The following is a 27,031-nucleotide window of genomic DNA, read 5'->3' as shown; positions in this document are numbered from 1 at the left end:
CAATGTACGCATCTGACATCTTTGATCTCTCCAACCTATTAAATATTAATCCATGCCACGACTTTTATCACCACAACACCACCCTCATAATTTAATCTACTAATTCACCAATAACGAGTCTCAAAGTAGTGCCAAATAAGCATAAGGACGACCCATAGGTATCAGTCTTCAGTTCTCACTCCATGGAATGATGGGAATTTGAGTCATTCAAAATTCCTTCGAGATTCATCCAGTAGGACGCACGTTGCCAATGAACCATGATGATGTACTATAAACGGCCGCACCTTACGATCCACAAGAAGGTTCAGTAAAGCACAACATGGGTGGGATGGGATTGTCCATGAACTTTTTGGATGGGACGATCCCACTTGTGTTTTGTGTCAAGCTCCAAATCTACAACCCTGTGTTTGGTTTAGAGTCTGATTTTAGGATGAAACGATCCTACTTGTGTTTGTCACCCCGAAGAGGAATTTCTAGGTACTAAAATTCGGGACGTGTTTGGTTATATGAAGAGGAATTTCGAGGTACTAAAATTTGGGACACACTGCAAGAAGCCTCATGCACCGAGACTACCGGCTCATCAGATTATGACAACTTATTAAGCCCACAGTGCAACTGGAGACCATGGCCCATGGCTATTGCGTCTATCGAACTTGATTTTTGCAACCACGAAATCCAGTCACACAAGCAAATCTGCAATGCTACGGTGACTTGCAGGAACGATACCAAATACAAAATACCACAAGAAACTAAACCCCCTGCATCGATAGGGTACACAAGAACCGTGCATCACATAAATAAGCCGCAGGGAGTAGGTCAAATACAACATCAACCCACCTGACGTTAACTTTCTTGTCTACAATATGCATCCACGAGGGTTCCAATGTAAGCATCACAAGACACTGGAGCAAATCAGTTTACAGTGAGTGACAAATAAAACCAAAAGAAAAGCTTCAGGCCGGCTGCTTATAAGTGATGCTTTCGTTGTTTGACACAGTAAATCATGACCAGGTTTACTCCACCTCTTCCAAGAAATCCTTGATCTCTGATGGGCTTAGAACTCTGCATTTTGTATGGAAAGTATTAGTTCTCAGTAAACCATCTGATTGTAGCAAGGAATCATTAACTAGTTTTAGTGTTGCAACAGTAAAAGCAGAGTGAATACAAGCATATAAGACCCAAATTCTACAACCCACAAAGATATATGTTTCACTAACTACAAGACTGAGAGAATTGTAAATTTTAACTATCCCTCAACAGGCGTTCCATGATAACAAGTGAGGAAGTGAACCAATAAAGAACATCCTCATAAGATAGGGAGCAATGCCACATTTAATCATTGGATGAGGCAGTGGAACAATGAATCATGCTAAAAAATGGATGCTAAAATTGAGTCTGTATAACATACTTGAATTCACGGTCAGCTCGAATAATTCCAATTTCAATATTGTTGGAGGAAATTTGCCCCTCATATCTGCAAGTCCAGATCCAGAACCAGTTAGTAACTAAGGATGTTTCAACAGTAAGCAATTACAAGTGGAATGGCATACCCTTCTTTCAGAGTCAAAATTGCTGTGTGGATGGCATCATCAAGCTCCATATCTTCTGTGTATCTACAATGAAAACATAAATAAAGGTTATACGTCTACAAGTGAATTCATAATCCTTGGGGCAAAAAAGATGAATTATTATGACATGTGCTGCTTTTATTAATCAATCAGGCATATAAAGTCATCTGAAATTTATATACAAATGTATGGAAGAAAATTATCAGCAGCTCCAAGTCATAACAATATCTAGTATTGCTCAACATTAGTGGTACACCATGTCGAGAATACGCATACCTCTTTTCAAGAAACGTCTTTGCATTGGACACATTTTTCCCCATAGCTGATGCTTTCCAGGAGAAGTATGATCCTGAGGGATCAACCTGAATAAACATTCAACAATGTCAGCAATCTTGCTGCTGATACAGTATGATGGCGAAGTATTAGCCCAAAATGCCAAAAGTAGAGAATTTTCATTTTATAAGCAAATAACTGTTATCTCTTGTAAGTTATGACTTGATACAAGGAAACAGGATATACATTTGTCAGGTTGTCATTGAGATATGGACCATCATGTCAAATTAAGCTAAAATGAGGGGAATAAAAATGAATAGGTTTCTATCTAGTAGCTCCTTCAGCATACCTGATACAGCTGCGGGCCATTGTCATCATATCCAGCAATCAACAGCGATACTCCAAATGGTCTTACACCACTGAAACAAACAAGGTTCACAAGTAAAATACATTAGCATACATCTATCATTAAGGAGTAAGAGTTCTCTTCAGGCTTCCATTAATTAATCACCATAAAAACCAAACAATAGAAGCCATTATGTGTTTTTAAACCTGATGGTGTATCTCAGTAATCTCACTTTTGGTCAAGCTATCAGAAGATGTTAAGATGGCTACTAAATGTTTATATATTCCATATTTCAAGTATGACGCTGGCTGACTTGTTTGGTTACTGAAGTAGCCAACCACCTAAACCTTAAGGAATTAACAAGCAGCCAAAATAACACATTCATTAATGTCATCATGCTATCAACATATCCTAATAGTTAATAGTTTGGGTATTAAAATTCAAATGCAACTTATATTTATACACACCAAAGTAAGGTACCAAGTCTAGTAACATACCCTGATTGCGTGAACTCCTGCATAACAGCAGCAGTCTCTCGTACAAGCTGTGTAACGGGTATATGTTCCTGCATTTGACAATGAGAAACAATAACCAAAAACAAATTATTTACTTGGCAGCATGTGAATAGAGGAGTACAAGTTTTTCAAGTTACAAATTTATTTAAATGACCTCCTTACAAATTTCCAGGAGTCTAAACTAAAAGATTTGCCAAAAAGTATACCTTGTACAACCGATAGTACTGTTGTGCTTGCTTTCGGCTTTTCCTCACCAGAACACGGAAATCTGGACCCATCCCACTGAAAACAATGCAAGGTGAAGTTTATGACTAAAACATATACTTGGCAATTAAAAGATGCACCAAAGGTCCATAACTTCAACGAACATAATAAACTTGAATATGAAATGTATTCCAATTCCAAAATGTAAAACAAAAACGAATACAAGATCAACCAAGAAAGTGCAGTACCTGTAGACAACTCCAATATTTGGTGTCAGTGCCTGAATCTTTTGCACCTGGAGTTTTTCAAACAGGTAATCGTTTAGTACTTCTGTGGGTGGGTGTGGGGGGCGACAGAATGCAGCCGAAGAGAAATAAAAAGAAACAAGAACTAGTTATACTTACAGAGGTTTCATCCACTAAGATAGAAGGTAATTTCTTCTCAGTGGCGATGACTACACCATTGGCAGCTGCGAACATGACATTCAGAAATATCAAAGAGTGAAAAAGCAATGTAAAATGATGTACTGTCTAACCAGCGATCATGTATACTACATAGAACAGAATGGTACAATTCATACCAAGTACCTAGTATAGTGCAGTTAATTACACTAAAAGAACTAAATGTAACTTCAGAAGGAATGCTTAGGTTAATCAGGAAGTACAAATATCAAACAACAATCATGAGGGAAATTCAAAATATTTCTTTAAACTTCCACATCCCATCTTTGGCTGAGTGGCACCTTTTCTGTACAAGTATACTACTCAGAGTCTGGATATGAAGAGGACGAACAAATTTGCAATTCCCAATGAACAAGCTCCAATTCTCCACATCCAGGAGCTAGAAGTTAGTTAGAATTCAAAGTTCTCAACTTGCAGTGCCCACACTCCAAGGAATATAAGTAAATATAGTTCGAAAAGCGTCCACACAACAATAGATCTACATCAGAAAGAACACCAACTTTTACATTACTGATAAGCATTCAGAATATAGAAGAATACTTCAAATGCGCACATGCTTTGATAATCCCATCAACAAAGAAAATCAGGGCAAGTTTGACGAATGTATTAGCTCCAATAGTCCTCATAGTCATCAAGGAACTTACAAAACTGAACCTCATATGCAACTTGAGAATTCACATAAGATAAGAAAAATCATGTTAATGTCTTAAATTCACGCAATAAATTGTGACTAGCAGAAACAATATGTCCGTGGTTTTTTTTTTCAGTGCACCTCTCTCCTTGAACTTATGAACCAAGCAATGCCCCAAGCAAGCATCCACACAAATGGATGCAAACTGCTAATGTAAGGGTATCCAGGAGTTTTTTTTTTCAAAAAAACACAACTATATGCACAGTTGCTATTAAATCTTTGTATCTCTGTGATGCCAACGAGAAAGAATGAAAGGCCGTAATCAGCGCACAGGAATCAACAAGGACCTCAAACACATGGAGGTAACCCTAAATCGTACACTTTAGCCAACAGGCAACAGGGCCAGTAACTATAAGCCCTCCGCAATGCCCTAATGTTCGATAAAGCCTAACACTGCCGTTTCAAACCAGTCAAATTGATCAGGAACTTCTCCGCTACCCTATCAATACCCGTAATGTGAAATTAGAGACGGTAGAAAGCACAAGGGCGGAAGGGGGTTGGCGCAGATCGAACCTTTGATCCCGAGCGAGGTCTGGCCGGATCCGACAGCCGTGAGCGCGTGCTCGATCTGCACAAGCTTTCCTGACGGGCTGCAGCGAAATTAACCGAGGAAACTCGCATCAAATCACCAAAACTACATCAAATCTCCCCGATCTCGAAAGAGGTGACGAGCAAGCGAGAGATGTAGCGAGGGGGGGCACGAACCTGAAGGTGGTGAGGGAGAAGGAGTACTGGCTGTCACCCATGGCCGCCGCTCACGCACTTCGTCGGCTCCTCTGGATTGGGGTTTCGCGTCGGCGATTCGCGGCAAGGTTTTTGCTGCGCACAGGGGTGCGAGGCGGCTGAGAAAAAGAAGGGGAAGAGGACGACGAGACGGGAGTGGGGAGGTGGAATCGCAGGAGGAAAACGGAGAGTGGAGTGTTTCGCAAGAAGAAGGCTTTGGGCTGGAGTCCATGTTGAATTTGGGCCTTTATCTATGGGCCGGTTATCTGAGTTTTTTTTTGCGGCGAAAGGGAGTTTATAACTAGGCTGGGCCGGGCCGGGCCCACCTCGCACCCACGGGCTCCTTCTCTTTTCTCTCTCCTCCCTTCTTCTTCCCCCAAACTTCTCCGACGGGCCACCGTCGCGGCAGCACCGTGCTCCTTCCAATTCTCTCCGCAGCAACCTCCTCCGTCCGGTGACTTCCCCCTTTGCGGAATCGACCTCCAGGCGCCGTAACACCGAACCATCGGCTTGGTACGCTCTATTTATTTCCGAACAACCACCTTTCCTTTGATATGAGTAGGGTTGAGGTTGAGAACTTGAGAGAGGATTTAGGAACGTCTTGGGAAGCAGTTGCTCATGTCGTTGGGTTAGGGGATTATTGCTAATAGACGTTCCTGAATGATTCCGGGTTCTCAATTTGTGGCGCGCCCTGTCTGTCTGATGAGCGCGGCAGGCAAATGCCCAGATCGGGTGGTACCGGTACTTGAGAAAACTTGGAATGAATGATTCAGGTTCTTGATTAGCCGTAGTGGATGCTTGATGATGACACGCGTGTCCTTAGTTTAAAGTTGTGGTTCATGTACTCTAGTGTTAGATCTTAGATATGGGTGTCCTGTATTGCAGTTAGATGAACAATTTGATGTTACCTTCACTGGAGTATAATATTAGAAGGAAAAATGTATGATCGATAAACCTCCTATATATTTGTCTATGTAGTCAGACGTCCAGTTTTGTTGTAGTATTTTCCATTTGATGAAAACTTGTGGCTGAGTAGCTTAGTTCATGTTTTTTGTGGATTATTTCTAGCTTCCTGAATCTGGTTCCAGGATATTTAATCTTCGTTTGGTATTACTTTTCCTGTGACGAGCTCAATATTGTTCATTTTCACTATCAAGGTTAATTAAATCATTCTAACTTCATCTTATATCTTATTTTGCTTGCCTTCAGTAACATCTTCACTATACCAGCTCTGTGGTAATCACTCATCCGTAGATAAAACAGTATGCAGGTAAGTTCACAATCGTTTCATTAGCACATTAATTGCATAGCCGTGCAATGCGTCAGTCATTTCATAAAAATAAAATAACTATCTTTCCTTATGCTACTTGATGCATCACTTTTATCCCCCCCATGGAAGATTTTATAGGTAGCAATTTGCATTTCATAGGAAACAATTTGCTCTCCTTTTTCCATTCCTTCTGTTCTATTGTGCATTGGTTCAAGTCTGTCATAAGTATAAAATTGTCTGAAGAATGAAATGTATCTGGCTATCTGCTAACTAATATAGTGTTATAGTCAACCAGTAATATTCACAATCCTACATCAAATACTCCACCATGCCCACGGAATATTTTGAGGTTCACAATGTTTTTAATTAATAGCTATCGAAATTTGGACCTTTTCTAAAATATATTCTATCTCTAGGCATCTAGAGCAAGGCTTTTCAAGGAGTACAAGGAGGTACAGCGAGAGAAGTCAGCTGACCCTGATATCCAATTAATCTGTGATGATTCAAACATATTCAAGTGGACTGCTCTTATCAAGGTAACTTTTTATTGCAGAAATAGGCAAGATCAGTCTTTTAACAAACTATTGCTATTGCCTCCTCTGATTGTCTATCTTTATGTGGTTAGGGCCCTTCTGAAACACCTTTTGAAGGTGGTGTTTTCCAACTTGCGTTTTCAATTCCAGAGCAGTACCCTCTGCTGCCTCCACAAGTTCGATTTCTGACCAAAATTTTCCACCCAAATGTGCATTTCAAGGTTATATAATAATGTGATGTCATCCTTTTTATAATTTTAAAATCATAAGCAACAAAATTAAGGGGAAATTTCTGTTTAGTTACATTTTTTCCCATCGTTTTTGGTTTTAGACTGGTGAAATTTGCCTGGATATTTTGAAGAATGCATGGAGCCCTGCATGGACCCTTCAGTCTGTTTGCAGAGCAATAATTGCTCTGATGGCCCATCCTGAACCAGACAGCCCACTTAACTGTGATTCAGGTAGCTCTTTTTCCTACCTATGACTTTGTATGTACTATGTTCACTCTACATCAAACTATGCAACATGAAAGCTACCACATTCTACTACTTACAATCTTACTGAATTAAATTATGGAACAGTTGCATGACAACTTTATAACTGTTGTAACTTCTAGATCTAATTACTCTACACTATTACAATATAGTCCTACCAAAATAAGTGGTCTTCATTGCTCAATCAATCGATAGTTGTTATCTTTACGGGTTCGTATTGAGTTTCTAATCTCTAAAAATGATGGTGTCACCTTTGACCTCACTATTCGAGTATTCTTTTACGTTTATGTGGATCTGGATATTTACTCTCTTTTAATATGATAATTATCAGTGGACTTCGCTAGCATGATTTAGGATCTTCTAAATGTGCATTTTATTGTCAATCATATAACAAGGTTCTTTTTTGTGAAAGAAACATGGTCGAACTGAAAGAATGGACATAACAACTGATGAATCTACGATGTAGCACCTGCATTTTGCAAGATCCCTTTCTGATTAATGATGTACTGCCTAGACAAACTTATCTGATAATATGTTTACTTTCTGGCTGTCTTTTTGCCCAACGACAGGCAATCTCCTAAGATCGGGTGATATCCGAGGCTATCAATCAATGGCCCGCATGTATACAAGGTTGGCGGCCATGCCAAAGAAAGGTTAGCTGCTCAAGTGCTAAGGAGACACGCTCCAAGCTAGGAACGCAGGCCAATTCATGTACAAGTACAAATTGTCAGGTTCCCCCTTGTGCTGTCTGTGTTTGAACTTGTGCTTTTTTTTCCTTGACACTCTTATGCGTGATTCAGAGTGAAAGGGAGAAAATCCGGGTTTCCGATGTGTAGTCTGTGATGTAATGATGTAATAAGTCCTGGAATTCGGCAGGTGCCACCCCTAATTTTCCTTCATTACTTACTGTTTCAATCAGTTTGTGCTGCGCGCACTCCGAAGGTCTCTTGTTCCATATGCTGTGAGCACCAGTAATCTATTTGTGAAGTATCGATTTTTAAGGGCACACAAAGAGGCACTCAAGACTTGTGATTGTGAATACTGAGATCAGCGCTATGATTTTTATTCCTGATTTTCTTTTCCAATCGAATTACACTTGCATCTTTGGGAGAAACGAAAAGGGAAAAACTTCAGATCAGCCGGCGTTGCCGGACAACGAGCGGTGGCCACTAGGGGAACGCCGTCGGGGGCATCTTGGTGCCGGCCAGGAAGTTGCTGAAGAGCGTCAGCGCCTGGCGCGGCGCGTGCATAGGCACCTCGTGCCCGGCGCCGCGGATCGTCACGAACGTCAGCCCTTCGTAGACGATCGTCCATCCACCAACCTAAGTTACGGACGAGAAAGGCGTCAGTTCGATGCTCAGCAACGACGAGCTGCTTTCTGAGCCCAATTCTGAACAACCATTGGCTTACCTGCAGGTGGTCGTACCACGGCGTCCACTCCTGGACGGTCTTGAGTCCGAGCTTGTTGAGGGTGAGCCTCGTCGCAGTCACGGGGATCCTCCCGTCGGTGTCGCCGCTGAAAACCCAGACCTTGAGTCCGCCGGCGATGAGCTTGCGGATGATGGGCAGGGTGGAGAAGGCGGCGTCGTTCCAAGTGCTGATCACGTCGCTGCACAACACATTTGAGTCCTTTTGGTCAGTGCTAGCTCTGAAACCTGAGGAACTAATGTGGCAGCATTACTTGCTGCTCAATTGTCAGCAGTGAGTCGCACGGCACCTGCAATGCGTCCAGTTGTAGCCGATCTTGGTCACGTTCGCGTGCAGCGCCGCCTGGACGTCGGGCCGGTTGAAGTAGACCTCGGCGTACTCCGCCGTGCAGGGGTCGTAGCCCGCCGGCTTCATGATCCACCCACGCTGCAACATCGACGCAGAACCTTTTGAGATCGGTCCCAATGTCCAACCAGGAGTAGCGATGAACTCATCAGATGATCGGAGCGCAGCGTGTGCGTCGTCGTCTTACGTATTTGGAGAAGATCCTGGGGGCGGCGCCGTGGACGGCGACCTTCCGGTGGCCGCCGCGCGACGCCGTCGAGCCGGATCCATCGGTGCAGACGGGGGTGTAGAGGCTGTACATGTCGATGAGGCGGTACACGGCGAAGTACTCCTGGAGCGCGGCGTCGCAGGCGCTCGTCACCTTCACCATGCTGAAGTTGCACCGGGCCTTGACGTCGCCGTACACCCGGTCGGAGATGACGGCGTGGTCCCAGGCGTAGTCGATCATGCCCGTCTGGTCCGTCTCGTCGTCCATGAGCGCGTTCCCGACCATGAGGCCCTTGAAGTTGATGTAGTTCTCCCTGGGGCCCGCCTTGTTGCCGTCGAAGATCTTCTCCGACAGCTGCGGGACGTAGTGCCCTGGCAGAGGCAGGAAAAAAAAAAGGGAACAGCTCGCGTCACGGTCTTTCAGAGATAGCGCTCAGATCATATCTCCATCGGTGATGAACAGTTGAACACTCACCGGCGTAGCTCTCGCCGGCGATGTAGAAGTCGTGGGACTTGTACTGCGGGAACCTCTTGAACCAGTTGAGCAGGAATACGTAAGCGTCATCAGCTGCACCCAGACGTGACAGTGAACAGTTCAAGTTCAGATACGGTTCAAATTCATCCAAAAACAACAAAATTGTTTGTCGTCTCAGCTACAGAGATCACTATTATGGCGATGGATTTAATTTACCGGTGATCTTATCGCCGAGGTTCTGCAGGTCGGAGCTTGTGTTTGTGTAGGAGAACCCAACGCCCACCGGGGACTCCAGGAACATCAGGTTGGCCTCTGCATTTTTGTTCAAAGTCTCAGCAAACTGAACACACATAAGCGTCAGCGTACTACAACGGTTGAAATTCCTGCTCTTTAACAGTGCGTGCCTGTGTTCCACGAGTAGTTGTTCCATTTGAGCTCCGGCTTGCCCTTCTGCACCAGGAAAGGCCCCAGCTCCTCCGCCTCTCCGTACCCGATGGACGAGCACCCAGGCCCTGCAGCAACAAACAACAATAACAATGCTCAGAACCAAGAATCCAAAAAAGACTCAAACATTGCAATATTTGACCAATAATTTTGACTATTTTTATTTTTATTTTTATAATATAAACTTTATACGGTTGGATTCATAATAAATATATTTTATAATGATTATAAGTTTATAACCATAAACAAATTAATATAAGATAAATTAATGGTTAAAGAGTTATTTGAAAGATCGTGCCAAATTATAGTATGCCTTGTAAAGATAGATGGAGGAAGTACTTGGATGAAATCATGCGTCCGAATTTGAGACGAAGAAAACTCAAGCACACCTAGCTGGCTCATGATTACAAAGGGAGCAGGGCGGGGGAGTGGGAACGGAGCCCCGCCGCGACGAGGATACGAGCCCCCCCAAGCAAGCAAGGTTCACGTTGCAGCGTCGCCGCCCAACCCAATCATACTAGGCCCGTGGACCGGTCAGCTGGATAACGAACGGAGTGGGCCGCAGACAAGCAAGCGGTGGCCAGCGGAAGCCGTAGCGTCGCAGCAGAGCCCTTAGGCGAAGCCCCTCTTTGGTAGGGCTCACCCAGCGATTTCCTGAGCGGCTTATGGTGAAGCACTGTCAAACGGAAAAACTCAAAATGGCTCATGAGGAAAAGCAAGGAGAAGTCCCGCTTTTTGCGCTCTACGTGTTCTTCCGCCGATGAGAAGCCAGAAATAATGACTCATACCGGCTCATTCCTCCACCCAAAACACTAAAGTATGCATGTGCCCTTGCTATTTCACGAAAATTACAACATTTACTATCGAGTGAACCTGTGAGCTCGGCGGGCGCATGGAGGTGGCGGCGGGGGTGGTGGCCAGCGGGCGCCATGGCGGCTGGCGGCGCGTGCGGAGCCCATGGCTGGGCCGAAGCTCAACAGCCGAGGCGGAGCACGGCGGCGTGCCGAGGCCGCGGCCATGGTGGAGCTTGGCTGTGTGAGCGAAGGCGGCGTCCATGGCGAAGCTTGATGGCGCGCACAGCTAGGGATGCGGGCAGAGTTGGGGCAAGAAGAGAGAAGAGGATAAGACTGTGTGGCTGTGTGGTTCGTGGAGAAGAGAGAGAGAATGAATAAAAAAGAATGGGGAGGGAAAAGAAAAAAATAGTACTCCTTGTTCCAAATTATAAGTCATTTCAACTTTCTTAGAGAGTCAAATCATTTTAGGTTTGACCAAAATTATAGAGAGGATCACAAAGGTTTATGGCACCGAATAGATATACTATGAAAATATATTGAATGAAAAAACTAATGGTACTTATTTGGTATTATGAATGTTAGTAATTTATTTTATAAATTTTTGTCAAACTTGTGATGCTTTGACTCTTAAGAAAGTTAGGATGATTTATAATTTGGAACGAAGGGAATAAGAAAAGAGGGGGAAAAGCAAGAAAAGAAGGAAGAAAACTAGAAAGGGCATAATGGACTTTTATCTTCTCTATCAATTGTAAAAAGGCAGGTGAAAAAAACCATTTCATCACAAAAGCTAGAGCCAAAGTTATTTTTGCAAGAACAAGAGCCGTGCCAAACTAGCCCGAAATCATTCGCTCGGTTTCAACGAGACGGAAACCTACGGGCTACAGCGGCCACACGGGCCGGTAAGATCCTCCGCAATCGCCGGGCCCCATCTCGTTCTGGTCCGTCCGCGGCGGCTGCGCCCTATGCTATGCATGTGACCCTCACTGAATCGACCCACGTCCGGCGACTGAAGCCGATGGTTACAGCTGAGACCTGAGAGGGCGCCGTAGTGGACCGCAGTACAGTGGTGGGCCGGACCACCGGACTACCAGAGGCTAGCGCGCGGCCTAGAATCGCCGTGGCTGCCACCACCGCAGGCAGGCATGCTGAATTGCCGATGCTGTTGGGAGCGCAGCGCACCCCGCACCACGCACCATCCCTGTTCAGATCTTTTCCCCCGGCTTCCATCCGGTGGGCGCGGAGCCGCAGAGCACGCCGCGCACTGCAGCGCGTCGTGCACGTACGCCTGGTCCCCCCGTGCGCGTGTGGGCGGCGCCGGCTCGATCGCTTGCTGGTGGCGCGCGCGCGTACGCCCCGTGCGGCCTCGCCCGCGCCGGCGCTTGAAAGCGCCATGCCAATTGCCATGCCAACCCGCTCCCCCCTTGCCGTTTGCGCGCATGCGTTCGGTCCGGTGGCGGACTCGGTCGTGGGCTCGTGGCTGGTGATGGGTACGTACACTACCGTGGAGTGCCCGCGCGCGGTTGCATATGTACAAACACAAAGGGACGACCAACTTTCCGTGTATCCCAGAGACGGACGGGGTATATGCAGCATGGACGATGCTTTTGCTTCAGCTGTGTTGTTTGATTTCCCTTTTTCTTGGCAGGACTGTAGCTTGTTTTCAGCTTGATCTATGCACGCGAGTGTATCCACAGCTCGATCGGGCCGAGGCCGACCCGCGTAGTGCGCTAGCTGAAGAAAGACAGAAAGAGAAGTGCCTCGACCGGCGAGAGTCAGAGAGCGTATATTGCCTGTTCGCGTTCACGAACGCGTACATCGATCGGGGAAGGGAATAATCGATCGATCGGTACGTGCCTGATGGCCAGCCACGTACTGACAAAGAACGGCTTGGCGGCTTGCGGTGGGCGAGAGGCATATACTACATGATACGCATACGTCGGTGCGAGCTGAACCAACAGCTATGTGGGACGCATTTTATTTCTATAGTGCGGATGCCCGGATTTGGCTACCCGAAATCTTGTTTTCTATCTCCACAAAAAGCCGGAAAGAACATTGTCGCCTGTCCTAACCGCCTACCTGCAGAACTGATTGTTCTGTCCTAACTGACTGATCGGACACTTCCAAGAAGACTGAAACGATGATCAATCCGACTGATCGGCATTATGGCGGCCTAATTGTCGTCCTGTCCTAACTCAACCGTAGTCCGTAGGAACCATATGATTTGTACCTTGAAGACCTAGAGTGTCTTATCAGTTGTTAGACTAGCTACTTGCTCAATCACCATCCTCTCTCTGAAATCTAGACTCGCACGTTTCCAACTAATAATATTACCAAGGGGTCCGAAGAAACGGCTTAGCCGGTGCAAGCAAGCAGGGGAACTATACGCTGCCAGAGACATGAGACATCTCTGACTGACTGGCTGACACTTTGCTTGGGATGTTGGCAACGCCGCGCCTGGCGGGGAGATCCCAACGAGGACGTGCTACTACGTGAATTAGGCCACAAGGCTTGCTCGTCGCTCGGAAGAAGAAACACACAGCGAGAGCGAGGGCCCCAACCGGCCGGCCGATCCCATTGGCTGCACTTCAGGGATGCCCCTTCGCTCCGGGATGGTGTGTGTTGACTGCCGTGAGCTGACCGTCCCCACCAGCAAGCAAATCACCCAGCACTCAATGGTGGAGCGATCAAGCTGAGCTTCAGCGATCAGCATCACCGTGTACAGCTACAGGCTACCACTACACTGGACAAGTGCGTAGCGGCAGCGCCAATAATCCTTCTGAAAGAGCGCAGCGTGTAGTACAACTAGGGCGTCGTGTGGGCCTCACTGCAATGTGTAGTACTACTCTGCAGCTCTTCTCTTCTGACCAGCAGCGGCTCCGATCCGGCTCGGTCAGCAATTGGAACACCGGCGACGCTGACGCTGACAGCGTGGTCCTGCGTCGTCTTGTGCATCGCCGTATCTAGCATTGGTCAATTTCGGATTGGGAAGGAGAATGGGCCTGAGTGGGAATTTTATCCCCTTTCTATTTCCATTTTTTAAATAAAAAATGGTAGTACTTAGTAACTAAGGTTAGGCTTCAACTTGATGGAATGTCTAGAGTGCAAAAGTCTCATAGGAGCTAGCTTTGCGTAAATTTCAAAAGAAGAACTTGAACTCAACATTTTTTTTAAAAAAAATCCCATGTTACTTGCTGGAATTGCCTACGGTCGTACAATGGTAACCAACTCAGAAAACTCAAGTGACCACCCGACTTCAACGGTTACACCATCAACCTCCAACAGTAACCGTCGAATTAATGGTGAACGCAATTACTTGATGATGGGATGGGATAGCTCCTCACTTTCCCCTCTGAATGTCGCCTAATCGGTTGGGCAAAGTGCGCAGTACTGCAACTGCAATTAGGACTAGTCTACTCCTGCAATTTAGTACGCTGATGAAACCCTGCATCAACACCTAAGCTAGCTAGCTGCTCGTACGTCATCACAATTCACAAGCACACGCCATTAATCTCTCTCTCTCTATCCCCAGCCTAACCACTCCGCTTCTTCTTGATCAATGTCAACTTCGACGAGAGAATCAATGAACGTCTCAACAAATTACTTTTATTGCTGTTCATAGACGACGACCAGCTCGCCGTGCGTCGTCATCCTACCTCTATCTCTCGATTCCTAGCCGGCCGCGTTCGCTGCAGCTTCAGCCGCCTGCATGTCGTTGCAGCCCTGGCCGCCGAGCTCAAGAAACACGCAGTGCGCAGCAACGACAGACGGGGGGAATTAATGGCGAACCAAGTATGAGCGGACGACAGCGGAGTATTAAACGATGCTAGTAGCTAGGAGTCGGACGCTAGCTGATGATGAAGTGATGAGCGGAGCGAGGTCGGGAGGTGTGTGTGTGGATACGTACCGCCGTTGAGCCAGAGCACGAGCGGCTTCTTGTCGGGCGCGGCGGTGGCCTCGAAGAACCAGTAGAAGAGCGCGCGGCCGTGCGTCTCGTTCACGGTCACGTACCCGGCGTACTGCGCGAACCCCACGGCCGGCTGCCCCGGGAGCCCCGCCACGCGGTCAGCCGCCTGCTGCGCCGCAGCCACGGCGTCCACCTGCGCCGCCGCGGCGGCGGCGGAGAAGAAGCAGATGAGGGAGAGCGCGAGCGCGAGCAGCAGGGAGCAGCGGGCGGGCGCCATCGTGATCGAGAGAACGCGGGGGTGCGCCGCTGCCTTTGCCTGCCGCTAGCTCCTCCCCGCTGCTGGTGCGTTGTCACATCGCCCTCGGGTGGGCAATATATACAGGTCCCGTGCCCGGGCCCTTGAGCAAGCTTCAGAGAGAGAGAGCTCCCTCTCCGCCTGAGACGAGTAGACGACTGTGGGCTGGCCATGCATCATTGTGATGTTAATGTAGTCAAAGCAGTTATTACTTAAATTTTAATGAGTGAAAATTTTGAGTTGGCATTTGGCAAATCTGATTAGTAAATGTAAATGATATGGAAGCTCGATGCCAGTTTGAGAATAGAAAGGATTGCCATCCGAATTATGGCTCACGAGAGAGAAGGAAAAACAAATCTACTTCCATCTGAATTTCGTTGGAACAATGATTTCGCCATTAATTATTCTAGTGGAATTTTTATTTTATATGATAAAAGATATTAATGAAGAAAGTATTTTTTGGATATGAATCCAATGGCATCAATTTTTTTTATCAAAAAATATTATGCATTAATAGAGCAATTGTTCGCCAAATTAAGGTTGTCCTAACGAAGCATGTTAATCTTTGTCATTTCAAAAAAGTATAGAGTATGCACAACCAATTTATACTTAACCTTCGTGATCTATTTATACACCACCGTCACAATTTGTTTCAGAACTCCCAATCCTAAACGGTATTAGTTGTGAGAATATGATTGTGGGTATAATGTGTAAGGAAAACATGGAGAAAATCAAAACCCAGGCGAATGGCGTATGTGAATCCGTTTGCAAATAAAAAGGAAAACTGAAGCTATCTTCACTTTTTATTTATCACAAAATTATCCTAATCAGAGGATACAAATACATTTGCCATGGGTAATTAATTTGTGCTATATATACGTTGCAGGTAATTATGTGCTATATATGGCACACGGCCTGATTCATTTCTGTTTACGAACTTTATCGGCATATTGCGATCAATGTAAGAGCTAAACAGCTAATATTTCGATAATTTAGTAGCACTATGCATAAAATGCAAAGTACTATATAAAATCAACAAATAGTATTCTGAAGTCTGAACTCGGGTCATATATGATTGAGGTTTCAAAAACGGTAGACTAACCAGTAGTATACTCTAACCTTTTTGTTCTATATCTACAGTTCACCGTACATTTAAACTACATGGAGTAAAATACTTGAATGGCGGAATCGACACATTCGAAGCACTTTTTTTCCACAGCAAGTAACTTCATACCAGTTGTTTTACAGATTACCATAATGGCATTCAGATTTGCCGTGCCTGGATTGCTTGTTTTACAGAGTAACATAATGGCATTCGGATACCCCATGCCTGGTTGGCAACTTGATCGACGAGGTAGCTTCAGAAGCCTAAGAAAAAAGTCTACCTGAGAGAAGGTTTTGTGTGCGTAACTAGCAATGTGGCTGACGGTTAAAGTCTGAAGAACAGCGTCTATGCGAAGACATGTTCATATTCAGACCCTAGGCTAATCCGCCGGCTGGACACAGCACTGCCGGATAACTTGTCCGGCATTCGCCCCTGTTCTGGTTAGCCTCACTGCCGGATAACTTGTCCGGCATTCGCCCCTGTTCTGGTTAGCCTGATCGATCTGAGCTAACACAATAGCAATGGCATTATATCCAGCTGCGTCGTTTACTCGTTTTGTTCTTTTGGGATGTTCAGAGACAACAATGGTGCCTTGGTCTCCCAAATGTGGGCTAAATTGAGACTGTATAGCCTGGAAAAAGAATAAAGTACGGTTTCTTCAACAACTTCCCAGATAGTGCACTTCCAAATTCCAGCTAGTGCATGATTGTATCGGCCGGCACATGGCTGCTCTTATCAACATGAATGCGTGAGATCACCGCTGCAGCACAGTGCACAGCCATATGAAAAATCGACGACCCAGCCGCTCCTGCTCTCTGGATGAGTAAATTTCTACTAGTAGTTGGCAGGAAAAAAAAATCAAATTAGTCGCCATCAGAAACAGCTATGATCATCACCGTCGTTTTTATATTTAGGTAGTTGTAGAAATTGCCCTGCATGAAGCAAAGAAAGCAGGTGTACTATTGCAAGATAGAGATAGCTCTTGGTTCGTAGTATCGTTGTAACCAAATATGAATGGCTAACACAGTGGTCGGATTTGTATTTGAGACTTGGTTGCTGGCGATTTATTGGCCCCAGGGAAAAAGAAAAAATGTCCATGAAGAAAGTGCCACCTTTGAAAGGCCAAAATAGACCCGATAATTTATCAGTAACAGAAAACTACATCGGTGCATGGGGCAGAAACCAAATGCCGATCAGGTCTTCACAACGCATTTATTCTGTTATCGCATTAACCAACATCGCACTCACGAAATTAATATCAGATACAAATGTTTTAAGGCAGGTACCTCTCTTGCTTCATGGTCCACAAATTCTCAAAATATCTTTCAAAAGGAAAAAAAGGTTCTAGAAATAACTTCATCAACCAAGAGAAAGGTACACTGATTTTATAGAAATGTTGACAGAATCACAGTTTTACTCATAAATGAACATTAAGCGGTGACAAAGAAAACATGCTCATGAACTGACAATCAAGCACCTGTCTGTGCCCAAGTCCAGTCAGCATGGCGTGCTTGCATCGCCAGATTAGTTTTGAGTACTCAATGAATGTAAAGTAAATTTTGTGCAGATTTTGGGGGTTTGATCTCATGACCTTCTGATACTTTATTCCTAACAAGGCATCTCTATCAACCAGAAACAAATTCATATATAACCAAATACCATCCATAAAACAGAGTCACCTACGTCCTTTTGTGTCACACCGTCCTTTCACCACTAATCTATGCCAACATGCCATGGTAGGCAGAGAGCAAGCTTGCTCGTTTTCAAAATTATCTGGGTGCTTTGTCCCATTACCATATGAGTTGGCGACTTATCTCGATTATGGAACAAACCATCTATGATATGTTTGATGTGATGCTTTACATCAATCGAGCAGTCGACAGGATTCTACCAACCTGAAGCAAGGGATGCCTGATGAAGGCATAACTGCAGCCCCAAGAGACTATGGGAAGGAAGTGAATAATCAACTAAATAGGTCATATACTACAGGAATTAACTAACCTTTCAAGCTATACGATCGAAGCAAAATCACCGTCCAGACCGCAAAATCTCAAGGCTTCCTGGAGCAGCCATTTGACTGATAAATTTCTTGTGGTGTTACCAAAGAATGCACTCTTTCGGTGCTACTAGCTAGCTAAATCGCCATGATGACACCAGACAATGCATATCTCAAGGAAGAGCAAAAATACCACATACAGCATAGTTCAAGAGGAAGGAATATAGTCAACTGTCCTGCATAATTTTCAGTGAAGCGGGGATTGCAAGGAAGAACAGGTCATGCAGCAAGAGGATGGCCACTAGGCAATATGAGCATATTCAATTCAGGATGGCTAAAAAAGAAGCAACCCTACAGCAGAACTCTGTTTGACAACCTGGTCACAGAAAAAATGGAAACAATAAGCTGTTTTTGCTAGCTTCAAGTTATTTATTAGATGACAAGTATCAGTAAGAAGGAAGAAATATCACGATTCCTTTTTTTTTCTGTTTCAAAAGCGCGCCCTTTCAAGTGCTGCAAGCACAAACTTCTGAAAACAAATTAATTTGATTTCCAATCTTTTGTTTTTTCTGAGACTGAGTACATAATTTAGAACTTTAGGTAGCAGATGGGAACCAAACTGGAAAGCATAAGTTAAAAAGGCAAGTTCTGGCAAATTTGGACGTAAGTTTCAACATCAGGAAGTAGATTCATAAATTATTCATCTCCCTTAAATCGCTGGGATAGGCACACACAAAGGGAGTAACAACAATACAACCAGTATTCCTTATGTGCTACAAGTACCCACGAGTTTACAGGAGGCACTCTACTTTTTGCATGATGACAAATGCCACACCAAACAATTGTTGTAGCAAATGGGGGGAAAACAATAGGAACCTGAAACTACCATATTGATTTAAGGAGCTTACCAGGGCTCTATTGCAATTTCTGAAAAAAAAAAGAACTAGGAAGTGTTAGGAAAAAATTGCATAGCCAGAATGGTACAGAAGTGCTGAACTAGCCCCATCTCCTCTTGTCCTCTTCTTCATCAACAGGGCTATACCATTCTGGTCGACGCTTGGAGTTACTGTAACGGTAGTTAAGGAAGAGCTCTTCATCATGGATGGACCTTGTACTCACTAATACTAGCGTCTTTAGAACTAGAGAATCCCCAGCCTGATTATCGGAACTTCCAGACTTGAAATAGAAGGAGCCAAACCTCTTCATCTTAATGGGCTCTTCACCACCAAACGTAACGTTAGGTATGTGTACTCTCATCTCCTTCTCTGTCAAAGGAAAATCATATGGGCATATCATGACATTGGGACTTGAACCTTTTGGTGGATGATTTGCAAAATGACCAAAAGCAAGGGGATTTCGTCGTTCAAGCACTTCACCGAAACTTTCCCTCACACTTTTCTCTAGAGGCTTGCTAAGCATTCTCCACACCCGATCAGAGTTGTTCTCTGAGCCTTTAGGTGGTACAGCATTGTAGTCCACCAAATCTGAACCATCCCATAATTCTCTTGTTTCACCACCCAAACACCATGGTTTTGCATCAATTATTGTTCCATCGTATCTTGTGATCAGATAGTTGTTGCATGCATCAATTCTTGGGTATCCAGGTATATATCGATAATAAGCAGGTGAATATATAACACCAGGATAGATGGCCAGGACAGCACCAACATTTGCTTCTCCAGATAAGAACAGACCTTGGCCTGCATCTTTGTGAGGAATTCCAGATGGTCTGATGTCAAGGGTGTACCCAAAATGATCCCTGAATTTATTTGACAGTTCTGCTCGAGTTAAAGGCCGTGTAGCAGGGATAGCTGCACTGCAGAGCAAATAGATAAGCATTTAGCTTCCTATAATTCATCAAACAGAAGCAAGTGCAAACAGTAAACATACATAACCTCTTCAGGGTTTATCATTGCTTCTTGCAACATGTTTATGCAATGATGCATATGACGTCATCAGCAACAGATCAATGCATACTTATGTAACCTTAGTCTGGAGTTTTAAACAAACAGTGCCAGCATGAAATTGACTTGAGATTTGACATTATGGTATGTACAGTCGAAGCATGGTTATCACAAAACACAAAAAATCTTGAGAGTTACAAAGGAATGCTGTACCCATCCCACATAGGCCCATACAGAGGTAAATGAACTGCGGTTACCATACATTAAGTATCTTCATTAGTTTAGTTGCAGAAAAATGTATAGAGTGACACCTCAGTGGTACAAGTTATGCAACAGGACAATCCAGAAGCAAGCGATCAATGCGCTTAGTAGCCTATTTTAGGATGATATACCTATTGACAGGAATGCACCAATTTAGTGTACTTAGTGAGAGCACTACCTTTGCTTGTTTGCAGATGCAGCTCCGCCAACAGCAAAACTCAATCCACTACGCCGAGAATGGCTCTCTGCTTCTGAAGGATTATTCGATGGATCATTTGTTACATGAGGACGAAGAATGCTATCCATTGTTTGGCATATATCACTAAGTTGATAATGAACATTATCCTGCACTTGTTTCTGCTGGTCAGTAACAGATGCTTTGCTAGCCAAGTCAATAATCTCCTCCGCATCCTTCTCTTCAGCATTCTCCCCCAGACGATAATAGCTAAGTGCACAGTAAAAGAAACTTAAGAAAGCAGTAGTCTTCACATATGGCTTTGCAGGAGAACTTAAGAAAGCAGTAATACAATCTCAATAGACAGAGATGACAACATAAATGGTTTAGTGGCTTAATCCCTGCAGCTAGCAGAAGAGTCAACAAGGTGTGACTCATCTAACCACAGAGATTCATAAGGATGCCTTATGACCTATAAACAACAAGAAACCAGTAACCACCTTAACAGGCTCAAATTGGTCCTGAAGGCTTGCAAGAATGCAGGAACAAACCCAGTTACAAGTGCAAATTTATGTTCTTCACTAATCAAGGGAGGAAAGGTACTTATTGCATACACAGAAATTTCATAATGCTCATCTTGAAAAAAAATCACAGTGAAGAAAAAAGTAGGAATACAGAGCCTCTTTTGGATATTAGCAAACCTTGTATAGAGAAACAAACGGTTTACATCAGCTTCAAATTGAAGATGCCTTGGATCACGAGCAAACATGGGGTTCTTAGCAAGTGTTCTGACCGCCTGTAAAATTTAACAATAGAATCAATTAAAATGATATACAGATTTACGGTGATTAAGAAGAAATCTTCGTGGTGTTCCGTAGGCTAGTGCTCTGCTGTGCTCATTGAGTTAGCAGTAGCACTAAATGAATAACGGAGAAATCAAATAGTCATCCGAACGAGGATGAAGGGAGCTTTGAAGCTAAGAGCAAATCGAAGAAGGAGAAGCAAGCTTCGCAGGTGGACTGCAGAAAATGCCCAATTGCGTGCCGAGCATCTCCCATATTCTATCAGGTCAAAGCGTGCAATATGGTTTCGAACTTCCCTCGTGTCAAGGAAATCCATGAAGGGTTTCGTCGCCCGCGACCGGGAGGAATTAGGCAGATCGAGATCCCGCCGACGGTTGCGAGATGTGAAGGGACACAGACAGGGACGCTCACCTCCTGGAACTTGTTGAAGAGGAAAGCCATTCTGGCCTGGCGCTGCCGAGAGTGGCAGCCGCCGGCCCCTCCCTGGCCCCGCGAGAATTAGGAGAAGCGAGCCACGCCGGCCGGAACGCTCGAGCTGGGGTGAAGACGGGAGAAGGGCTGGGAAATGAGGCGGCGGCGGCGATCGGCGTCGTCGTGGGAGAAGCAGGGGTTTAGCCGGAAGCCTGGGTCGTACCGGATTCTTTCGGTCCTCATGGGCCACACAATGCGGCCCATAATAGTTGTACTCGGCAACGTTGGGCCTCTTGTGCAGGTCTACAAAACAACAATCTGCTGCCTCGCTGATCATCATTGTCGTCGATCAGCGCGATAAGCAGCCGTGAGTCCTTCCATGGAGAAGCTTGGCATGATCTTTATCGCTTTCTATTTTCTATTTGGCGACATGTTAACCCTTTATGCATCATTGAACACCAGAACTAGCGGAGGGGCCCAACAGTTGCGGCAGCAATAGTTGTCAATTCTTCGTCCCTCGTAGCATGGTGATAGCAGTAGTAGAATATCGTTGGTAACATGGTATACCGCATCGCTGATTCGCTGTTGTTGCAAAAACAAGACTTCATTTAAAGCTCGCTTTTTGTTTGAAGCATTGAACATGGACTACATTTGAACAGCGAAACCAGATTTCAAGCCTATTTTACCAACCTGGCATGAGAAAGAGGAGTACCACTGGAGCCGTTGCGATGTATTTCCTCCATTTCAAATTAGTGTATATCTACTAAAACGACTACTAAAACGACCACAATTTGAGATGATGCTCTTGCCTAGACTTAAAACAAGGTCCTGTCGAACTCAGGTGCCATAGGTGTGAAGGAAGCTTTTGGTTGGCCCATATACATCTCAATTTCAGATACGCATGCAACAGCAACCACCTTAGTGCAGAATCGTGGATATTTCTTGAATCCCCAAAATTCACCAATATACCAAGTCTTACAAAAGTGCTAGATTACATACTGTTTCCATTAGGTGGAGAACTCAATGTATTCTTGAAATCCTAAATTCAACATCAGATGTTGCTATATCAGAATTCAGAATCATGACAGCTCTGAGTAAAAACATGTGTTGAAAATGTCAAATTTACTCCATTAGCTGACACAGCAATCAAACTCAACAAGTCAGCTACTAAACTTTCTGAACTTTCCATGCCAAGACCTTAATCAGTCTTCCTGACTAAATAATAGTCCTCCATCCAGGGTTTTTTTTATTATATGTATTTTAGTTTCATTAAGTGTGGCTCTAACCAACAATTACACCATATATTTCATTGATGTGTAAGTATTTTTGAATATGAAGATAATAACACAAATATTCTAAAAAAAAGAATATGTATTCATCATAGAGCAATTGCTGGTCAAAGGTCTGTTCAAAGGAAACAAAATAAGCCTACAAACTTAAGAGGTACACACAACTAAAAATTCTTGACACAAGACTCCACAAGCCAGATAACATGGAACAAGAACAACCAAATATGAGTTCAAAATCTCCTAAGCTGGAATGTGAGTGAAAGACTCAGAATTTCCACTGAATCTGAGAAAAACACATGTTTTGTTTTCACTCCTGAACAGAACCACCAACAATACGAGAGAATACAAACTGGTACTTTCCATAACAAGTACCAACTGTTGGTAGAGTAGAAGAGTGTTAACAGCTTCAAATTTTAAAATGCTACAGGATGCTGGTGCCATCCAACTGCAATGCAGTCTACTGCATATGGATTATAATCACCACCATTATGATTATAAAAAAAAATCACCACCATGATCAAATCCAGCATTACACAAGCAATAACTTGGCCAAAATTGATCCTGGTTCGTTCATTTGTCCAGCTACACTTACAATGCTCTTTGCACGGAGTGATGCAAAATATGGGTTCTATTGCATATTTTGACTGAGCCACGCAGAGCATCAAAGTTTAGGACCAAGCTCTATTAAATCTTTTTAGATTACATAGGTTGTTAGATTGCAGCCGTAACAAACTTTGAGAACAGACGTTAAACATTATTGAAATTATAAGTACATTCACCATTATACAATTTTTATTACCCTGTTCGAGTGCTTGATTGCATACAGTTCACTAGGTGGAAAATTCCTATGGCCGTCAGATATATATATATATATATATATATATATATATATCAGAACTGTTAAAGCTTGAAGTGGAACCATGTGCTCACCTGCTGACACACAATTCAATTCGACAAAAACTTCAAAAGTTCCATCCCAAACTCACACAGCTCAATGCAGAAAAATCTTCTAAATCTTTTCCTAGAAGTTAAATGCATCAGAGCTTAACTCCATGGTCTATTCTATTAAGCTCTAATAAAGACTGGAGACAACCTGCTGCATGCAGTTTGCTCCATACTCTAGCTCATACCAATGAACTTCAACTTGTGAACAGTTTGAAACAAGTTTGAAGTTAACGAGGATCCACGAAATTTGAGCTACACAACATAACAGAAGTTCAATATGGTATTGACGTGAAAAAAATCCTATGTTAAAAGGCATGGGACTACAAATTGAGCTACCTTAAAAGATGCTCTTTTGGGTGACCACAAGAGTGAATTAAAACAACAACTATTTCAACACCCGTTTGTAAATTTTGCATGCCTTAATGCTCAACCAAATAATGGCATGTTTAGGCATGCTTCTTGTCTTGGAATTTAACCAACCCACCCAAATGTAAATAACAAACCAAGTAAGTAATCAATTTTCTGAATATCACAAATGATGAGGCCTCCTAGGTACATCTAGTAGCAAGAGAAAGGCACAGGCATCATGGTGGATCAGGACATTACAGAATGTTCATTCATCTTTGTACCGCAGTTACATAATATGTGGTCAGCAATAGATGCTAAGTCAGGCCTGAGCAACTAAGCCATTGGAAGAAAACTGGCACACATGAAAAAACATGTACCATGAACATCTTAAAAAAAACACGAGTTTGACACCGATAGAAACAAAGCTCAAGAACATTTACTGTGATGTGAGGAGGGAACAGCAGAGATGAGATTTTCAATGCTCCATTATGGAATTGATACTAATATAGTACAACATACACAATACTGCGTCAATTTATCCGTATCAGGAACGAAATTTCCTTGGAGTTGCAATAATTATCACCAATAACTCAATTCAGGCAATTGAAGCAAGAAGAGGAATGGGGAGCCGGACGCCTCGGCAACCAGAACAACAAGGTTAACCTTGTCTAGTAAGAATTAAACCTTTGGATCTAACGACAAACACAGCCACCGGACGCGATAGGATTTCACCTTTGTGGCCACCGTTCCTCACACCGCAGAGGGCTCCTCAACATCCCTTCCCCGTCCGCCGCCGCCGCCGCCGCCGCCGAGGTTGGGCACATCGAGGCCGCCTCCACCGAGTCCTTCGGTCATGAGCGAGGCGGGCCGGTTCTCGATGACCTCGTCGATGAGGCCCCAGTCGCGCGCCTCCTCGGGGTCCATGAACAGGTCCCTCTCCATGCACTGCTCGATCTTATCGATGGGCTGGCGCGTGTGCTTCTGGTAGATCTTGTTGAGCCGGTCGCGCATCTTGAGGATCTCCTTGGCCTGGATGGCGATGTCGGTGGCCTGCCCCTGCGCGCCACCAGAGGGCTGGTGGATCATGACCCTGGCGTTGGGCAGGGCGCGCCTCTCACCTGGCGCCCCGGCCGCGAGGAGGAGCGAGCCCATGGAGGCGGCCTGGCCGATGCAGAGCGTGGTGACGGGGCAGCGGATGTACTGCATGGTGTCGTAGATGGCGAGCCCGGCGGTGACGACGCCCCCCGGTGAGTTGATGTAGAGGTGGACGGGCTTGAGCGGGTTCTCGGACTCGAGGAAGAGGAGCTGCGCGACGACGAGCGAGGCGGTGTCGTCGGCGATTGGGCCGTGGATGCAGACGATGCGCTCCTTGAGGAGGCGCGAGAAGATGTCGTAGGCGCGCTCCCCGCGGGAGGTGGTCTCGATGACCATGGGGACGAGGCCGTACTCGCGGTGCGGCGAGAACCCCTCCGGCTGGGGCGGCTGGTAGGGCGACGAGGAGAAGAACGCCCGCGGGGGCGCCGCCACGACGAGCCGGCGCGGCCCGAGCCCGGCGGAGCCCGGGCCCAGGCTCAGCGAGCCGGGCCGGGGCGAGGGCCGCGGCGAGGAGGCCGGGAGCGGGGAGGCCGCGGCGATGTGGGCGAGGGCGAGGGCGGAGGAGGGCGTCATGGCCGCGGCCGCGTCGCGCTCGGGCAGGGGGCGGGGGATCTGAGGCGGTGGCCGGGGGCGGAGGGCGTGGGTTGGGGATTGGGGGAGGAGGGGACGGCCCGGAAAGGAAAGAGTTATAGCAAGCGTGGAGGAGTGTGAAACGGATAGGGTGAGGTCAGGTGGGGAGGATACGAGACGGAGGAGGAGGAGGTGGAATCGCGAGTCCCGGACGCTGCCGCTTCGGTTCGGACGGAGCGGGTGGGTTTGGATCTTTCGTCACGCTCTCCTGCCCGACGGGCTTGTCTGCCTGGGCTCTCTGCTTTTCCTCCAAGAAAGAATTTGGCCCACATGAATCAGGACTCGGTTACCGGCGGAGGTGAGATAGTTTTGGGTTGGGAACTTGGTTTTCCATATTTTGTTTTTGCGTGGAGGTGCGGCGAATTTGGTTCCACATGCGACGGATTTTTTCCCTATTCGTTGCAAATTTGGTATATCCCATCCCGCTGCTACTCTGACTTTTACATCGTCTGCAAATTCGTTGCGAATTCGGTCTGTAAATGTCTGAACGTGAAGTGAACATCAGGTTCTCATATGGGATTATTATCAGCCTGGTACTATCGACGAGTGCAGCATTTTGAAGTTTTCTTGTAGATAGATCATGTTGTTTTTTTATGTTCAAAAAAAAAGATCATGTTGTTTTAATATTTTGCTCTTCCTTGTGCGCGAGTAGCTAACGATGAGATGCTACTAACGGTAAATGCAGTGTAATCAGATACAGCTATGGTATGGGTGATTCACTATGTTCGTGTGCGACGCTGCCACCAAACAATGCATCTTACGGTGGGATCTGGCTAGCGAAGAGAGATCAGCGGCCCAGAGGGTTCCAACTGAGGCAGGGGTGGTGTTTTGTCTGGTGAGGATTAGGAGCTCGTGGCGGGGAATCCTGCGATGTGGCATACTGGCATGCCATGCCCATGCCACGGCGGCGCCCGCACGCGCGGGCGTCCGATGCGTGCAAGAATCCGCCTCTGACTTGGTTTCTGCGATCCGCGAAGCTGCCGCGCGAGGGCCGCCGGCGCCGGTGGACGTCGCCGTCCGGCGGGCGCGGTGATCTTGGCTCCTTGCTGCGGCTACTAGCTACTGCAACCTCGGTTCACCAGTCGTAAAGATATTTTGC

The 27,031-nt window shown here is 45.4% G+C and overlaps 5 protein-coding genes across 5 annotated transcripts; 1 reads left to right on the top strand and 4 right to left on the bottom strand.

Moving 5' to 3' along the window:
- Nucleotides 1-772: 772 nt before the first annotated feature.
- LOC117863525 (proteasome subunit alpha type-2) lies at nt 773-4,959 on the bottom strand. The gene is made up of 11 exons (XM_034747293.2): nt 4,764-4,959; nt 4,572-4,648; nt 3,311-3,375; nt 3,155-3,201; nt 2,909-2,984; nt 2,685-2,752; nt 2,191-2,260; nt 1,845-1,930; nt 1,551-1,613; nt 1,409-1,474; nt 773-1,062 (listed from the first exon to the last, which is right to left on the bottom strand). The coding sequence occupies exons 1-11, from the start codon at nt 4,802-4,804 to the stop codon at nt 1,014-1,016; spliced, it is 708 nt and encodes a 235-aa protein (XP_034603184.1). The 5' UTR covers nt 4,805-4,959; the 3' UTR covers nt 773-1,013.
- Nucleotides 4,960-5,118: 159 nt separating this feature from the next.
- Nucleotides 5,119-8,019, top strand: LOC117863538 (protein PEROXIN-4). Its single transcript, XM_034747318.2, has 6 exons — nt 5,119-5,294; nt 5,991-6,051; nt 6,468-6,587; nt 6,677-6,805; nt 6,916-7,045; nt 7,648-8,019. Exons 2-6 carry the CDS (start codon nt 6,046-6,048, stop codon nt 7,734-7,736), a joined length of 474 nt encoding a protein of 157 aa, XP_034603209.1. The 5' UTR covers nt 5,119-5,294; nt 5,991-6,045; the 3' UTR covers nt 7,737-8,019.
- An 85-nt stretch (nt 8,020-8,104) lies between these two features.
- LOC117863508 (serine carboxypeptidase-like 34) lies at nt 8,105-15,027 on the bottom strand. Its single transcript, XM_034747254.1, has 8 exons — nt 14,676-15,027; nt 9,938-10,045; nt 9,750-9,845; nt 9,534-9,626; nt 9,039-9,430; nt 8,796-8,932; nt 8,489-8,687; nt 8,105-8,400 (listed from the first exon to the last, which is right to left on the bottom strand). Exons 1-8 carry the CDS (start codon nt 14,950-14,952, stop codon nt 8,248-8,250), a joined length of 1,455 nt encoding a protein of 484 aa, XP_034603145.1. The 5' UTR covers nt 14,953-15,027; the 3' UTR covers nt 8,105-8,247.
- Nucleotides 15,028-18,735: 3,708 nt separating this feature from the next.
- LOC117838652 (uncharacterized) lies at nt 18,736-21,819 on the bottom strand. The gene is made up of 4 exons (XM_034718769.2): nt 21,626-21,819; nt 21,113-21,207; nt 20,415-20,681; nt 18,736-19,887 (listed from the first exon to the last, which is right to left on the bottom strand). The coding sequence occupies exons 1-4, from the start codon at nt 21,653-21,655 to the stop codon at nt 19,068-19,070; spliced, it is 1,212 nt and encodes a 403-aa protein (XP_034574660.1). The 5' UTR covers nt 21,656-21,819; the 3' UTR covers nt 18,736-19,067.
- A 2,855-nt stretch (nt 21,820-24,674) lies between these two features.
- LOC117863479 (uncharacterized) lies at nt 24,675-25,955 on the bottom strand. The gene has a single exon (XM_034747198.2). It carries the CDS (start codon nt 25,873-25,875, stop codon nt 24,958-24,960), a length of 918 nt encoding a protein of 305 aa, XP_034603089.1. The 5' UTR covers nt 25,876-25,955; the 3' UTR covers nt 24,675-24,957.
- Between the last annotated feature and the right edge of the window lie 1,076 nt (nt 25,956-27,031).

This window comes from Setaria viridis, chromosome 1 (genome assembly GCF_005286985.2).
Source record: "Setaria viridis chromosome 1, Setaria_viridis_v4.0, whole genome shotgun sequence".
Lineage (NCBI taxonomy): Eukaryota > Viridiplantae > Streptophyta > Magnoliopsida > Poales > Poaceae > Setaria > Setaria viridis.
This window is presented reverse-complemented; position numbering and strand designations above follow the sequence as displayed.

Bases quoted from the DNA above. Each gene is read 5' to 3' on its own strand.
- LOC117863525 (XM_034747293.2), bottom strand. From the start codon at position 4,804: ATGGGTGACAGCCAGTACTCCTTCTCCCTCACCACCTTCAG. The intron at 2,261-2,684 runs GTATGTTACTAG...TGTTTGTTTCAG, and splicing joins CAGGAGTTCACGCAATCAGG to TGGTGTAAGACCATTTGGAG. The intron at 1,063-1,408 runs GTATGTTATACA...TACAAAATGCAG, and splicing joins CGAGCTGACCGTGAATTCAA to AGTTCTAAGCCCATCAGAGA.
- LOC117863538 (XM_034747318.2), top strand. The intron at 6,588-6,676 runs GTAACTTTTTAT...TTATGTGGTTAG, and splicing joins AGTGGACTGCTCTTATCAAG to GGCCCTTCTGAAACACCTTT. The intron at 7,046-7,647 runs GTAGCTCTTTTT...GCCCAACGACAG, and splicing joins CCCACTTAACTGTGATTCAG to GCAATCTCCTAAGATCGGGT.
- LOC117863508 (XM_034747254.1), bottom strand. From the start codon at position 14,952: ATGGCGCCCGCCCGCTGCTCCCTGCTGCTCGCGCTCGCGCTCTCCCTC. The intron at 10,046-14,675 runs GTACGTATCCAC...TTGTTGCTGCAG, and splicing joins CGTGCTCTGGCTCAACGGCG to GGCCTGGGTGCTCGTCCATC. The intron at 8,933-9,038 runs GTAAGACGACGA...TCGATGTTGCAG, and splicing joins CCAGGATCTTCTCCAAATAC to CGTGGGTGGATCATGAAGCC.
- LOC117838652 (XM_034718769.2), bottom strand. From the start codon at position 21,655: ATGGCTTTCCTCTTCAACAAGTTCCAGGAG. The intron at 21,208-21,625 runs GTGAGCGTCCCT...TAAATTTTACAG, and splicing joins TCTTCAACAAGTTCCAGGAG to GCGGTCAGAACACTTGCTAA. The intron at 20,682-21,112 runs GTTTGCTAATAT...CTGTGCACTTAG, and splicing joins CGTTTGTTTCTCTATACAAG to CTATTATCGTCTGGGGGAGA.
- LOC117863479 (XM_034747198.2), bottom strand. From the start codon at position 25,875: ATGACGCCCTCCTCCGCCCTCGCCCTCGCCCACATCGCCGCGGCCTCC.